Source organism: Callorhinus ursinus, unplaced genomic scaffold (assembly GCF_003265705.2).
Source record: "Callorhinus ursinus isolate GAN/ISIS: 27379988/994484 unplaced genomic scaffold, GSC_fseal_2.0 scaffold15, whole genome shotgun sequence".
Classification (NCBI taxonomy): domain Eukaryota; kingdom Metazoa; phylum Chordata; class Mammalia; order Carnivora; family Otariidae; genus Callorhinus; species Callorhinus ursinus.
The window spans coordinates 39553326-39569394 of NW_027397077.1; the positions used below are offsets into that span (position 1 = coordinate 39553326).

At 50.5% G+C, this 16069-nt stretch overlaps 1 protein-coding gene across 8 annotated transcripts; it reads left to right on the top strand.

Annotated features, from left to right (window-relative positions):
* The first annotated feature begins 1374 nt into the window (after positions 1-1374).
* Positions 1375-15943, top strand: IL17RE (interleukin 17 receptor E). 8 transcript variants are annotated; one of them, XM_025884938.2, is made up of 18 exons: positions 1375-1512; positions 1887-1965; positions 4185-4297; positions 4997-5195; positions 5544-5559; positions 6134-6253; positions 7075-7172; positions 7396-7579; positions 7675-7814; positions 8677-8745; positions 9651-9717; positions 10652-10827; positions 10913-10960; positions 11043-11408; positions 13460-13528; positions 14028-14079; positions 14164-14262; positions 14778-15943. In XM_025884938.2, exons 4-18 carry the CDS (start codon positions 5064-5066, stop codon positions 15371-15373), a joined length of 2232 nt encoding a protein of 743 aa, XP_025740723.1. In that variant the 5' UTR covers positions 1375-1512; positions 1887-1965; positions 4185-4297; positions 4997-5063; the 3' UTR covers positions 15374-15943. The 8 variants fall into 8 exon arrangements, with proteins under 8 accessions (XP_025740723.1, XP_073757739.1, XP_025740727.1 ...); XM_073901638.1 differs by lacking the exon at positions 5544-5559 and having other exon boundaries at positions 1887-2134; positions 7420-7579; XM_025884942.2 differs by lacking the exon at positions 4997-5195 and having other exon boundaries at positions 1887-2134.
* Positions 15944-16069: the final 126 nt, after the last annotated feature.

Below are 16069 nucleotides of genomic sequence, written 5' to 3' on the forward strand. Positions count from 1 at the left end.
TCACATCTAAAAGTCTGACACAGTAAATGTTTACTGCAGGAAAGATGCGTGTCCCTTTGTTCTTGTCCGTTTGACTTTTTTGTCCCTGGATGATGTCCAGATCTCTAATTACAGACCTCTGTCCTCTCCAGAGTTCTAGTCATTTTTTGTTTTTTGTTTGTTTTTAGTCCTTTTATTCTATAAACATTAGGTATATACTCAGTCACTCTTCGATACTGGCAGTACTTATACTGCAAAACCTCTTCCTCTACATGTCCTGACTATCATCTCAAACTCCATGTGCCCCAAACTTAACTCCTTGTCTTCTACCTCACCCATACCTCTTCCTGCATCCCTGTGTGCAGGTGAGTATACCAAAAGCACAGTTCTAGATCATCATCAAATCTCTACTATGTGCCATTGTTTTTTGAACAATCAAAATACCTTAATCTCTCAGACATTTCCAAGGTGTGATTTCAGTGCACACCAGTCTTACATTATCTCCCCACACTCTCACAGTCTCTCAGTCAATAGAACCTCCTGAATCCCCGTATCACTTTCATGTTTTCCCAGTTTGTTTTAAAATTCCCCTTTTAGACCTTTATATGCCTTTATTACTTAGCCTTCAAGATTCAGTTTATATGGTGATTCAGGAGCCTTCTGGTTGCTTCCCTTTCTTTGAATTCGCGTGCCTTTTTTTTTTTAAAAGATTTTATTTATTTATTTGACAGAGACAGAGATAGTGAGAGCAGGAACACAAGCAGCGGGAGTGGGAGAGGGAGAGCAGGCTTCCCGCCAACGAGGGAGCCCGATGTGGGACTCGATCCCAGGACCCTGGGATCATGACCTGAGCCGAAGGCAGACGCTTAACGACTGAGCCACCCAGGCATCCCCTGTGTGACATTTTTATTTTACCTCTTATTGACAGAATTATTTGTTGACATGTCTTTTCCTCACCCCTTGCCCAGTACCTGATGCATAGTGTGCACTCTGTTGAATGAAGTAACTTGTCCTACTCTAGACTGAAGACAGGATGTATTGCACAGAGGAAAGAATTAGACTGAGGCAGGGGTAGAATTTGGAGAGCAAAGAAAAGCAGATGGAAATGTGTGAGTGATGGAATTATGTGCACCAGGCACAAATTGCTAATTTTTAAAGAATTGGGATGCAAATAAATTTTTTTAAGTTAAACTTTTCTTTGATTATTGGAATGATACTTTACAGTCTTAGAGTGCTTTTGAAGACCCATTATGGAAATTACTGTCAGTGCAAAAAAAAAAAAAAGCCATTTGGTTTATTTTAGTTTTCTTCTTGTTGGGTTATTGGGATTCTGCTTTTCCAATCATTTTTTTCCTGCCTCATGGTTGTAGTATTCCCTGAAGCAAACAAGATCCCCTTCAAAAGAGATCTTGATTTAGTGGGAAGAGCGCTGCATTTGGACAGTGGAAGATGGGCTCGAGTACCAGCACACCTAATCATATGGCTAAAATCAACACTGCCTATTTCACAGGATTGTTTTGAAGACCAAATAAGGTGAAGTATTATGAAGGTGCTTTGTGAACTATGTAACACTATATAAATGTGAGGAATGGTTATTCCCTCATGTTTGCAGACCTAGACTATAGGCATTGGAGGGACTCTTAGAGAGCATCTAGTCCATGAGAAAGGCAGTGTGGCATAGTGGAATGAATATAGCTTCTGATATTAGACTGACTTAGGTTGGAATTCTGCCTTTTGCCTTAAGCGAGATACTTGAGTCTCTGATTTTGATCTGACACACGGGGATCATAGTAGCTACTGAGATCGTAGGGATTAAATAATGTATATGAATAGTGAGTACATAGCAGGTGCTTAGTAAATACCAAAATGCCTTCCCTTGATGAGAATTGTTAACTTTCCCCTTTCAGACTGGGAGTCCCTATCTCCTCTTAGGCATAATCTCTTGCCTTGGAATTCTGGAGGTTGATCCCTACTGGAAGAGCAGAAGTAAGGAAGGAACACTTCGTCCACTCTTGGTTTACATTGGTCTATGTGTTGGCCCTTCCTGCCAAAGGTGCCCTAACAGGCCCAGTTGCCCCAAGAGACTTTAAGAATCAGCTGTTACAGAAAGAGCCTGGAGATGCTGCTGCATGGTCTGACAAGAGTCCATGTAAGGGTAAGACTCAAGAAAAACAGCTGTCCAAGGCCCCCACAGTGTGCTCTCTCTCTGAGCATGTGCAGGGGCCTGCCAAGACTTCCTGAGCTCCTGGCTTGGTCCCCAAGTAAAGGTTATTAGAGCATGAAGTCTGAGTTAGCTCGTTCAGACACAAACCACAAGTAAGATAGGCTTCGGCCATCTTCCAAAAAGACAGGGCCTCTGTGCTGCAGTTGGCTTTTACTACATTTGGCTACCTTGAATTCAGCCACAGATACTCCTCCCTTGTTGACTCTTGCCAAACAGTCCCTGCTAGTCTGGGAGTCTGAACCATTAACTCACTATCATAAGACCTACTTTCCCTTTGTTCTTTTCAACTATTCCAAATTCTTCCTTCACACTGTTAACCCTGCCAACTACATTGCACTGCTAAATCTAGTAATTCTGTGGACTCTAGGGCCCACAAACCCTCTGACTTCTCACAGATCTCCCCAAGCAGTATGTTCTGGCAGAAAGAGCCAGAAAGACACGGTGCTGAGTCCCAGATCTCCATTTTTGTGTTTGGACAAGTTCCTTAATCTTCCTAGTGTTTTCCAGTCTGTAGAATGGTTTAAAAAGACTGACCTCAAGGGTTGTAGTACTAATAAAATGAGATAAGTGGGCAAAGCATATGGCCTCCAGTCTGATAGTAAGAGTTTAGCAAATCTTGAACTGATTCCCTACTCTTTCCCAGATGTGCCTGAATTCGCCTGGGGAATTAATCACCCTAAATCTTTTTTTAGGCTCCTGTCAATAATCAATAGGCAAACCAGCAAGACAATAAATAAAGCACAAACCTTCTTTTCTCTTTTCTTTCCCCCTTTCTTCCTCACCTTAATTCCTTTTCCTTTTCTATGCTCTCATTTTTTTCCCTTTCTATTCTTTTTTTCTTTTGTATGTATGAATGTGGATCCTTTTATTTCTTTTCTGCTTCTCCTACCATACCTTAGCCAGGGTCAGGAGCAATTAAGGCAATATTTTCACTATGACAGATCAGAAAATACAAGAGGTCAAGAAAGAGAATTACTCTAGGGATGCCTGGGTGGCTCAGTTGGTTAAGTGTCTGCCTTCGGCTCAGGTCATGATCCCAGGGTCCTGGGATTGAGCCCCATGTCTGGCTCCCTGCTCAGTGGGGAGCCTGCATCTCCCTCTCCCTCTGCCCCTCCATCCCTGCTTGTGCTCTCTCTCTCCTCTCTCTCTCTCTCTCAAATAAATGGATGAAATCTAAAAAAAAAAAAGAAGTATTCTAGAATGGAACCAAGTTTCTCACTTCATGCCCTCAGCATTGAAAAATGCATTATTTATGTAGATCTAAACCACTGTGGGTTAGGTAAAAATTGAGGAGAAGACTCCCTAACCATTCTTAGTATGGCCAGACCACCCTTTTCTTCCTTTGTATCTTACTGATCTGTTTTCAAAGTGATGGGCTCCAAGGCCAAAACACAGAACTGTGCCAGGCAAAGCCTTTTGGGTTCCCAGGAGCAGAATGAGGTGAGGCAGTGGGAAAAGAAACCATAGGCTGGTAGAAAGAGAAATGAACTATGAGAGGTGGCAGAACTGGAGCTCTCTGGGCTAGAGACCTTGACAAAATCACTGTTCTTTCTGCTTCCTTATTCCTCTCTTTACTAAATGAAAAGAAAAATTCTCACTTACCTGTCTCATGATTAGGTGGATCAAACATGAAAGTGCTTGTAAAATGTGAAGCAGATAAACTGCTGCTTAAATGAAACGTACCATTATTTACAGTTATTCCACTACAAAACCCCCTATTTCTTGACATCCACTGCTAGGCATTGGAGAACGTAAAGAATAGGAAAGGGTCCTTATCTTTTAAGGAACTCAAAAGCCAGAGGATGTTTCTAGGATGAGTATGATGGGTCTTCAGACAGTGGACCTGAAGACTCACGATCTAGAATCAGCTTCAGGGAGGCTCAGGTCAGGCTCCTGAAAGGTGCAGAGTGACAGTAACAATATCAAGATGACTTAACCCCGTACGTGTGCCCCAAACTTGCTTTCTGTGTGTGTCACCAAGGTAAGGACTGAAGCAGCTCAAATGCTCCATGAGCAGGAGGAAGCTGTGGGATGATGGGGAGGGTCCCCACAAAGCCTGGAGCCTCGTCAGCATCAGAAACCACAGGAAACCAGGTCAGTGCGTGGGGCCTGCTCCCTCAGCTCCACAGCTCAGCTATGTGCTCTGGGGCTTCTCGAGCCGACGGTACTGATGAGGGGATCCTTGAAGCTGGAGGCCCCTTTGGCATGGGGCCCTTTGCCCAGAGGAGCTGGGTGGAGACGGAAAGCTGGGCTGCAGTCTTGAGGGTCAGCCAGGTGGGAGGTAGGATGCATATGGGGGCATGTGAGGTGTACGTGCGTCCTACAGTGACTTCTTGTTGCCCTGCTCCACTCTAAATGGTGCCTCAGTCACCTGTCTGCAGACCCCATTGTAGAATAGTGCCTAAGAGTTCCTTCGTTCTCCAAGCGAGGGGATGAAGCAAATCTCCAAGGAAGCTCCAAGTCCAAGAGCGTTAGTGGGCGGGTCAGATCTGCAGGGTGCTGCAGGAGTAGGAGGGGTTAAGATGCGGGGACAGCCCTCCATCCCCCTAACCCCGTGCTGGCCTCTTTCCTGTTATTTCTCTGCCAGAGCAGGAGCCCCTTGCCCTCCAGGTGGGAGCAGTAGGGCCTTCTGGGGGGCAACCGTCCTTCTGTCCCTCCGCTAGGAGGAGAAGGAATGTGGCCTAGCTGGCTGGTTAGGATCTAGGATCGAGGAGGAGCTTTGGGGCAGGGCGGGGCAGGGGCAGGCAGGCAGAGACGAAGACTCCTGCTCACTGCCCTCCCGCGGCTGCACAGCAAGGGCCCGCTGCCCCCCTTCAGGCTGTGCAGCCATGTTCTGGGTGCTCTGACCCCACGGAAGCCCATGGGGAGCCCCAGCTTGGCAGCTCCGCTCCTGCTTCTCCTCCTGCTCCTCATTGGCCTCTCTGCCTCGGCCGGAATTGGCTGCCCCTACCTGCCCCGCTGGAGCACCCACTGTCTGCTGGCCTCCCACATGGTAAGGTAATGCTGCCGCTGCCCAGTAGGGACATCTCCCTGCCACAGGCTGGTAAAGCTCCCCGCGCTTCTGCCTGTCCTCTCATGTCTCCCAAGTCCCTGTGCCCTGGTAGCAGCCTCAGTGTGTCCTCTATCTGGTCTTGAAGGGGTAGCCAAGGTTCTGGTCTGCTGAAGGCCTGGGCAGGGTCGAGCTGGGAAGACAAGGGCCAGAGTGGATGGGTTATTAGGTTATGGGCCTTGGAATTAGGTGATTTGAGGCAAAGACCCCAGGGAGAACCCCCCCCCCATAGGAATCCCTACTAATAATTCTTCTCTCCTTTCTTGCCCCTACTGGGCCCTGTGCCTTCAGGAAGACACTCTCACTGGTGAGTCTCATTCCCTGCCCTGCTTCTCTTCTGTGTCCCTTTGTTCCAGATCCCTAGCGAACTTTCCATTCAAATTTTTGGCTCCCAACTTGGGAAGTAGCATATCAAGGAAAAAACACAGGGTTTAGAATCAGTACAAGCCTGGATTTGCATTGCATTTCCACCACATACTCCACATGTAGCTGAAGGCAGTGCACTTAGCCCCTCTGGCTCCCCGTTTCCGAGGGGTAGAGCAGGGGCATAGAAATGACTGCACCTCCCCTGAGCTGTGGGGAGGATTAAAGGAGAAACAGGATAACCTCTAGGCACTCGCCCTTAACTGGTTCCTCATTCCTGTCAGTGCTACGACAACGACCTTTCATATCTAATGGTACATTCTGGTTTACAAATCATTTTCCCACACATTATCTCACTTGATCTTGACAACAGTCCTACTTTATAAATGAGGAAGCTGAGGCTTAGAGAAGTCCGTAACTTGCGCAAAGCCACACATCTCAGCTTCAAGTCCACCTTGTCGGAGGCAGGAGGGACCTCCTTGGACCTTACCATTTGATTTACTTTTCATCTTTCCCAGGAAGGTCTGCCCATATTCCTTGCCATACGCAGTTGGCCTTTCCTGTGTCCCTAAAGCCTTGGTGTGCTCAGCTCTGGCTCTGCCCCTATCTGTGCCTGCGTCTGGTGTCAGATCCTTCAGGTATGAAAAACAGCCCTTTTGGCTATTCTCAGTGGAGATGTGAATTAGGGGTTTTTTTGGGGGGGAGGCCCAGGCTGAGGAAAGTGGGATTTATCATACTAGAACAGATGTCTCTCCTATCGTCAACCTCAACAGAGACACGTCACCCTAAAGTAGCATACCACGAATTATATTCATGGGTTCAGTATCATTTTGTGAAGGTATTTCTCCTTTCCACTGGTATGGATGCTTGAGATTAAATTGTTTTATTTCTATGAGTTTACTATTATTACGTTCTATTTGCAAAGTAAGATCTTTTTTTTTTTTTAAGATTTTATTTATTTATTTGACAGAGGGAGACACAGCGAAAGAGGGAACACAAGCAGGGGGAGTGGGAGAGGGAGAAGCAGGCGTCCCACTGAGCAGGGAGCCCGATGCAGGGCTCGATCCCAGGACCTTGGGATCATGACCTGAGCCGAAGGCAGACGCCTTAACACTGAGCCACTCAGGCGCACCAATCTTTCTTATTCAACTCTGTGTTTTCATTGCCTAGCTCAATGCCTGGCACATGCTAAATGTCCAAACACTGCTTAAGAATTCGCAGTTTCTAATTTTTCACTGTTGTAAATAATGCTACAATGGACACTTTTGCATATATATAGTTTTTTCTCTACTTAAGGAATTAATCTTTTTTTGGCTGTGTCATAACTTTCAGGACTAAAGAACTTGATACTACTAACCTCCATGATCTGAAATGACTTACTATCTAACATCAGGCCACATTTCCAGGTAGGAGAGGGGCAGTGAAGGGCTGGATAGTAAATATGTCCTTTTCTGCACAGGCCTCCCGGAGGGCTGGTTCCACCTCCTTGTGCAGAAATACAAAAAGTCCTATAAGTTCCAGTTCTGTAGGAGACATAAGATGCCAACATCTGCTCAGGTACTCCCCCTGCCAGTTCCAGTCCTGCCCTCCACCCCACAGCCCTTTCATTCCCAGCCTCTCGTTTTGTTCTCTAGCCACGTGAAAGATAGAAAGCATGGCAATGAAGTAGACTATTCTGTCCATTACACAGTTAGGGAAACCAAGGCCTAAAGATTGAGTGACTTGCTTGTGGTGCCTCAGGTTCCAGAAGCAGGAATAAAAGCCTGATTCCTGGCCTAAGGCCAACCATGTTCTCTGCCTACAGAGGAAGCTGCTGAGTAGCTGTTGCCTGTCTGAAAAGGGTCATCACATTGCTGTCTCCTCCCCAGACATCTCTCACAAGGGGTTGCGCTCTAAAAGGACCCAACCTTCAGATCCAAAGGCATTGGAAGGTCTCCCCAGACCCAGCTCACAAAGGCATGAAGGTAGGCATAGGGTGTGGCCAGAGATGGGTGCAGCCAAGTATTGGTGCCTATGCCTAGGCCAAGAGACAAGGCTACCAGGTCTCCCTTCTCCCCAGGGCCTGAGTTCTCCTTTGATTTGCTGCCTGAGGCACGGGCTATTCAAGTGACCATTCCTCCAGGACCTGAGGTCAGCGTGCGTCTTTGTCACCAGTGGGTACTAGAATGTGAGGAGCTGAGCAGTCCCTTCGACTCCCAGGTATGGAGTGTTGTCTCCCTTTAAAAAGCCAGATCACACAGTTCTGGAGCAAAAAGTACCTCCCCATTGTATACATGGGGAGACTAAGGCCCAGAGAGGGACAGTCATTGTCTAAGACCTCCCTATAAGTCCGAAGTGCCTAGCATTAAGCCTTCTTTGGATTAGACAGAAAATGCAGGGGTCCTTGTCACCTAGGAGGAAAGGAAGGAAAAGGGCAAAGAGAGACTTGGAGCAACCATGAGTACCTAGCAGAGAAATGAATACAGCATATATCCCCAGTGAGAAGACCCTCAGCGAGATTCCGGTTGCCTTAAGAAGGCTTTTCAGTTCCCCCAAGAAGCGGTCACATCTGTCTTGGTACCCTTCCATCTCCCTCCTTTTGCTGTTGCCCCTCAGAGAATGAGATGTTCCCCATTCACTCAGCCCAGGCCTCATACCCCTCTTCAACCTCCAGTTGCTGTAGATGCCCTGGTATGTGGTTGGTACCATTTGCAGGGACTGAGGCTGTACCTCACAGGCCCTCAGCTCTCTTCATTTCTAAATGAAGATCACTGTGATGCTAGCGTTCAGTTAGTTGAGTTAATGCTTCTAGCACCTAGCAGCCTATCTGGCATACAGTAGGGGCTCCATAAATGTATAATCCTTTCCCTACTCTCTCCTTCTCCCCACTCCATATATTGAGATACCTAGAGCAAACAGACTACAGAGCAGGGACATGCCCCCCCACCCCAAAAGGAAATTTCTCAGATAAGAGGAAAAACAGGGTGTGTTGGCCAAGGTCCCAGCTTCCTACTGCCCTTGTCCGGGGTGCCTAAGCTCTTTCTCAGGCATTTCTTCTCTCCTTTTGCTGCTCCGTCAACAGAAAACTGTGTCTGGGGGCCATGCCGTAGAACTGCCTTATGAATTCCTTCTGCCCTGTCTATGCATAGAGGTGAGCAGAGGGAAAGGTCTGGGTTGTCCATGGCTCCACTTCTAGGTCTCCCAGAGGCACAGTTGGTCAAGCGTATCTCCAGTAAGTCAGGTCTTAAAAAGACTGGGTGTTGAGTTGATGCTTGGGAAGATGGCTACCAGCTTGACTGTGAGCCACACACTGGGTCAGAGATGGAAGTGTCCTGCTGAACATGAGATATTTTGGGGGGGTGATTCCAACCTCAGTCCTACCCAAACCCAGCTTTCCTAGGTTCAGACTGGCCTCAGCCCACAGAGACAGAATACACAGTTGCCTTCACTTTGTGTTCTGAGGAGTCATGGGGTGGGGGGCGGGGAACGGGGAGGGCATGTGTGGCCACTGTCATGTCCCATATGGCTCCAAAAGTCTCGTCTCCATGAGCCCTCAATGGCAGTCTCCTGCTCCTTACGAAGCTGAGATGCCTAGCATTAAGATTTTTTTGGACTAGATAGAAAATGCAGGGGACTTTGTCGACCAGGAGGAGATAAAAGGGAAGGTACAGAAGGACACGTGGGGCAGGGAGCAGCTGCAGGGGTGGACAACCCCCGGGTGTTTAGGCGGCCCAGAGGGAGGGGTCTGTACAGGGCATTCCGTGGGAAGCCAGGGAAGCTAAAAGTGGAGGAATGTGGACCTCCCCTCTTTCTGGGGAGGATAGGTTCTCCCGTCCAGGGAGAAGAGGACTCAGCCTCCCATTTACTGATTTTGCTCCTAGACTCTGGTCATGCCCCACCAACCCTTGCCCACACCCTGCACCGCTTCCCCTCCTCCATGCCCCGCTGGCTCGGGCAGCTTGCATCAGAGTGAGGTCAAGCCAGGAGTTTCAGGTCTGAGTGATAGAGGAGAAGAATTTCCTATGACCCTCCCTGACTGTTCCCCTGTCCCCCCAGGCATCCTACCTACAAGAGGACACCGTGAGGCGCAAAAAATGTCCCTTCCGGAACTGGCCTGAAGCCTGTAAGTGCTGCACATGTGCATTCACAGCCTCTCTCAGTCTCTTACACACACACTCACACACATTGCACACCTGTGTTGTGGAGGAAGCCCCCAGAAGGCATGCAGGCACTTTCCCTGGAGTTGGTGGGGGGAAAGGGCTACCGTATCTACCAATCAGAGTATTGAACATTGCACTAGCTGCTGTGAGAGGTTCAGGAATATGAGACCCAGGAGGTAGTGTCCTAAGAGGATGGCCCCAAAGTCCTGGGGTCACATCCCACTTATTCTTCTCTGAACCTCAGTTTCTTCATCAGTGAAGTAGTGATACTTGCCCTGCCTTACTTTCCAACTGTTGGTGAGGCTTGCATTTGATATTGGATGTGAAAGTGGCTGGTGATGTCTAAAATGCTGTGCGCATGTTGTCATCCCCAAGTTAAAGAGGCAGGGCCCTGAAACACAACAAATGAATAGTGCAAAGCAGCCTAAAGTCCAGGGCACTGTTAGAATTGAGGACTGGGCTGTAGGCCATGAACTCAGGAAAGGGAGAAGCCCATGAAGGCGGTCTGATCAGAGGTCTCTTACAGGAGGTGACACGTGAGGTGGGCTCAGAAAAGGGGCGGTTATTTCAAAAGGAGAGTAGCAAGGGGAACATCCCTGGTTCTGAGAGGAACCTGAGCAAAGATCTGCAGATTTTGACTTTGGGGAGCAGCAGAGAGCTGGCCAGAATGGAGGCACAGGAAGGAGGTGAGACAATGAAGTAGAAAAGTCATAAAAGGTCTTGAAGAAGACATGCTCATTTATTGGATACCTAGACACGTCAGCAACTGTGCTGGGCACCTTCACAAAGTCATCCCCTGGTGCCCCCGGGGATGGGGATGCAAAGTGAGGCTGAGGCCAAAGCAGGGCCCAGGCCTCCCTGGGCCTCACTCTCTGTCTCTGCCTGCTGCCCACCCAGATGGCTCGGACTTCTGGAAGTCAGTGCACTTTACTGACTACAGCCAGCACAGTCAGATGGTCATGGCCCTGACCCTCCGCTGCCCGCTAAAGCTGGAGGCCTCCCTCTGCCAGAGGCAGGGCTGGCACACCATCTGCGAAGACCTCCCCAATGCCACGGCTCAAGAGTCAGAGGGGGTGAGACAGGCCACCCCAGGACTTGAGTGGGCAGGGCTGGGGCTCAGGGCCCTGCTCCCTGACTAACCCCCTTCTCCTACCACAGTGGTATGTCTTGGAGAGCGTAGACCTGCACCCCCAGCTCTGCTTCAAGGTACAAGTGTGGGTGACAGTGAATGGGGAGGGGTATGGATGGTGCCTGGAGCTTGCTGACTTGCCATTCTTGGATTTCTCAGTTCTCATTTGGAAATAGCAGCCATGTTGAATGCCCCCACCGGACTGGTGAGCCGTTAAGTGACCCTGGCTGGGACCCCCTTCCACCGTTGAACCCTTACCCAACTGTGACCAAGCCAGACTGGAGCCCTGTTCTGATTTCTCTGGCAACTACAGCCCAGCTCTTATCACCTCCTGCAAACAGAATGTCTCCCATGATGCCCTTTCCCACCCTGGCAGCCCCATCCTGGAATGTTAGCATGGATACCCAGGCCCAGCAGCTGGTCCTTCACTTCTCCTCAAGGATTCACGCCACCTTCAGTGCTGCCTGGAGCCACCAAAGCTTGGGGCAGGACAGCTTGGTGCGCCCCGTGTACAGCATCAGCCAGGTATGGCCTAGCCAGGGCTCCCCCCCCGCCCCCCCACCCCGTCTTGTTGCTCAGAGCACAGCAAGTGGAGACCAGCAAATATCTAACTTATATCATCTGGTTATTTATTTACTTGCTCAATCTTTGTTCAGCTCATTCCTCTGCCAGTCAGTGAGGGCTTCCATGGAGCAGTTTCTAATCCTTTTAGTTTCTGAACTTACAGGAGATAAACAGAGGCAAGAGACTGGCTGTCCCACATCCAGCTGTCCTCTGACCCACTCAGTCTTTCGCCACATTTTGTACCAATGCCTTCTCTTGGACCCAGCTGTCCTCTACCCCTGTGTTCCTGTTTGTCTCCACAAGGCACTTGGCAGACTTTCCCTAACTATCTTGGGAGGCAGAGCCCCTGGAAGCTGAGGTGCTCTTTGCAGAATACTGTGAACTACTGGCAGATTTAACTTTATTATGTGAACTAAGAACAGTTTGACTAGCAGACTTTCTTCTGTGTATCTGATACAAAAACCACAATCAAATATATCCGTCAAACCACAGCGCCAATCTGACTAAGCATGACTAGCTCTTTCCAATTCTTTCTTAAACGCTCACTTGTAGCTTGCTTATTTGTCTTGCATTCTCTGAGGGCTCCCAAGCAGATAGGTGGTAGCAAATGTTTAAGAATGTTTAAGATTTAACACCAAGCCATGCTTAAGATTTAAGACAAAGTCCCATGGGATAACCTAAAATTGAGAGCTAAATCCATGGACTCAGTTGTTTCTGTGAGCTGGGAGAAGACCACCTTCATTGAGTTCAGCCATGATTTGAGAGTCACTGCGTCAGCATCTGCTGGATGGAGATTCTGGTCAACTCCCTAACCAACACCCAGAACATAGGGTGGAGCCATATCCTGCCCATATATAGATGGCAATCAATTCTGTCCAATTTAGCATGCATTTATTGAATCCCTGCTCTGTGCCTAACCTGGGAGATACAAGAAAAGTATATAACACAGTCTCTGCCCTTAAGGAGTCCACAGTGTAATCATAACTACTACTACTGAAGGAATACACCCTGCACTGTGTATGATAGAGGGTGTTAACATGCATATTCTCATGTGACGCTCTCAATAACCCAGTAAAATAAAGATTATTAGTCCTCATATACAGATGAAGAATCTGAGGGTCAGGGAGGGAGGGAACCTATCTCCATACAAAGATCACACAGCTAGGAACCACAAAGGCAATAGTTAAGCCTGACTTTTTTAACTGTGGTCTGACTTCACATCTTAGGTTCTTTCCAGTGGACAAGCCATCCCTTCAGATATGTGGGACAGAGAAGGAAGGCAGGTTATATAGTTAGGCTCCTTGGTTTATGTGCTGCTGGAGGACAGAGACAACATCTGTGTGTTCTTATTCGGGGCTTGATGCAAAGTAGACACCCAGAGCATGTTTGTGCTGATTACCTGATCTGGGAATGATCAGTGGGATGCTTGAGAATGAAGCAGGGGGAAGACTTCTTTTTTTTTAAGATTTTGGGGGCGCCTGGGTGGCTCAGTCGTTAAGCGTCTGCCTTTGGCTCAGGTCATCATGATCCCTGGGTTCATGATCCCTGGGTCCTGGGATCGAGCCCCACCTCAGGTCATAATCCCTGGGTCCTGGGATCGAGCCCCATGTCGGGCTTCCTGCTCGGTGGGGAAGCCTGCTTCTCCCTCTCTTTCTGCCTGCCGCTCCCCCTGCTTGTGCTCTTTCACTCTCTTTCTCAAATAAATAAAGGCAGAGATAGAAGCAGGCAGAGGGAGAAACAGGTTCCCCTCTGGGCAAGGAGCCCGATACGGGACTTGATCCTAGGACCCTGGGATCATGACCTGAGCTGAAGACAGACGCTTAACCCTCTGAGCCACCCAGGCGCCCCGGAAGACTTGTTTCTTGTCAGCAGTGGCACTTGGCCTTAAGCCTGGGTAAGATTTGGGTGAGGGGGGGAGGGTAGAAAGGAAGAAGAGTATGAGCAAAGACTCAGACTGGACAGAGCCAGATTTGACTCTATGGGGACAGTCATTCTGCTCTTTGTTCCCACAGACTCAGGGCTCAAGCCCAGTGACACTAGATCTCATCATTCCCTTCCTGAAGCCAGGGAGCTGTGTCCTGGTAAGGAATCCTGCCCTCACTCTGTACACACCCCCCTAGCATCTACTCTACAGGTGGCAGATGGGGCAAGTCCAGTCTGCAAAAATGTTTGGTTTGGCCAGCATGGTGTTTGAAATTGGAATGAGTTGCTACCATTTAAATATTGGAGAGGTCATATTTTAAAAAGCTGATTTCTGGCTTCTCCTGGAAAAATCAGAAAACCTGGTACTCTGTGTCCACATTCAGGCATGGTGACAACGTGCTTGAGCTCAGTGGCATCTGATTACTTCATTCAGGGCCTGGGCCCTCCCGGTCCTCAGGGACACCCTGGCCAACTTTAAGTTTATTTTTTGGGTTGCCACTCTTGACCTGTTGTGTGCCCAGCCAGAGCTGGACCAAACACAAACCCTGTGCTGGAGAAATTCCCTATCTAGGGGGACTCCCCTTCTCTGTCCCCACTCAACTTCCCCTGGGAGGAGGGGCTACCCTGGCTCACAGATGGGGGGCTCTGTGCCCTCAGGTGTGGAGGTCAGATGTTCAGTTTTCCTGGAAGCACCTCTTGTGTCCAGATGGTGAGTTCTTGGGAGAGGAGGGGTGGGGTAAAAAGGAGGTTGGGCACTGAGGAGCCTGGCTTGGCCTCACCCTGCTTGACTCAGTCTCTCATAGACACTTGGGGCTCTTGATCCTGGCACTGCTGGCCCTCGCCACCCTGTTGGGCATTGTTCTGGTCTTCACCCGCCGGCGCCCGCTGTCAGGTAAGCTCACTCTGGGTAACTTGAGGATTCAGATCTGCACAGGGCCTAAGCTAGTTGCCCCTCACCCTTCCCCTGCCTAGGCTCCCTTGCGGAAGAGCCATCCCGCTGCTGCTGCAGCAGGCTCTCTGCTCTCCAAGGTGGTGAGCCTCAGGCCCCCTAGTGGTCAGGAATGGTTAAGGCAGAGCAAAGGTCCCTCTGTGCAGATGGTTCACTGTTCGTGGTCTCTGGGAAGAGACCAGTGAGGCGGAAATCCAGCCGGCGCTGCACCTGCCAAACCTGGCGCCCTAGACCTGGCCCCTTCCGGACGCTTTTATCTAATTAGCCCAAAGACACCCTATAGGCTAAAGTTGCCTTGGGTACTCACCCCCCCAGGGCAGATAAGGAACCAGGTGGGGCATCGGATGAGTTAGCCCCAAGGCGGGGAGGAGGGGTAGAATGGAGGTGGAGTAGAGGAGAGGAAGTGCTGGGCTCTCCCTTAGACCCCCACCCTGTTCATCTGCTACTCCCGCCCCCAGGCCCTGGCCGAGCGCGGCCGGTGTTGCTCCTGCATGTGGCGGACTCCGAGGCGCAACGGCGCCTGGTGGGAGCGCTGGCTGAACTACTGCGGGCAGCGCTGGGCGGCGGGCGCGACGTGATCGTGGACCTGTGGGAGGGGACGCGCGTGGCGCGCGTGGGCCCGCTGCCGTGGCTGTGGGCGGCGCGGGCGCGCGTGGCGCAGGAGCGGGGCACCGTGCTGCTTCTGTGGAGCAGTGCCGGCCCCAGTCCAGCCCGCGGCCGGGATCCCCACTCGGCGCCCCTGCGCGCCCTGCTCCGCGCCGCCCCGCGCCCCCTGCTGCTGCTCGCTTACTTCAGTCGCCTCTGTGCCAAGGGCGACATTCCCCCGCCACTGCGCGCCCTGCCCCGCTACCGCCTGCTGCGCGACCTGCCACGCCTGCTCCGGGCGCTAGACGCACGGCCCTCGTCTGAAGCCACCGGCCGAGGCCGCCTCGGGGATCGGCCTTGCCTGCGGGGTCGCGTGGAGCTGTGCCACCGGCTGGAACGCGAGGCCGCCAAATTTTGCCAACCGAGGCTGAGCAGAGACAGGCGTAGGGGTACTGGCTGGACCCCCTGAATGAGCCTGCTACCCTAGAATCCTTGGGGTGCGTCCTCAGGACTACTGGCCCAAAATCCTTATGCTCTGTCTGCTAGCCTGGGAGCAGAGCACTTCCCTCGCTGTCCCAGCCCCTTCCCTACGTCTGGCTTCTTCCTCATGTTGACCCTTTCAGAACCAGCAGGGAGAGTCGCTGTTTACTGAGGGCTCCGCTGCTCGCAGTCCTGTTTGGGGTGGGGGAATCTTCCCACTTCTTTTCTTCAAAATTCCAGGAAGAGTAGTCTGCACATGCTCCAGTCCAGGCTAGGGAGGTGTGGGACAGAGGTTAGGGGAGGCAGGAGCGATGGCAATTCTGAGTGAGGGGTAAGGCCAGTGGGGGGAGGGGGGAGGGGAGAAAACCCCTTTGGTGGGGTGGGGGGAGGCGGCAGGGATGCTGCTTTCTCGGACTGGAGCCCTGCCCAGGGGATGGATGGAGGGAGGGAGCCTGACCCAGGTAAAGAGGTTTTGGCCCTAGGTGTCCAGGGCGGAGGTGGGACAGTAGAAACCAAGATCAAGAAAAATGAATAAAGGTGAACCTAATGGATAAGTTAAGCGACAGTGTGCTTCTCTAGTGTGCCTTGGGTGCTGAGTTGGAGGAGGGGTCAGCACAGCCCTGCCTGGGGGTTATGCCTGTTTGTGGGCTGGGATCTTCCATGTCCACTCCCATAACCACATCCT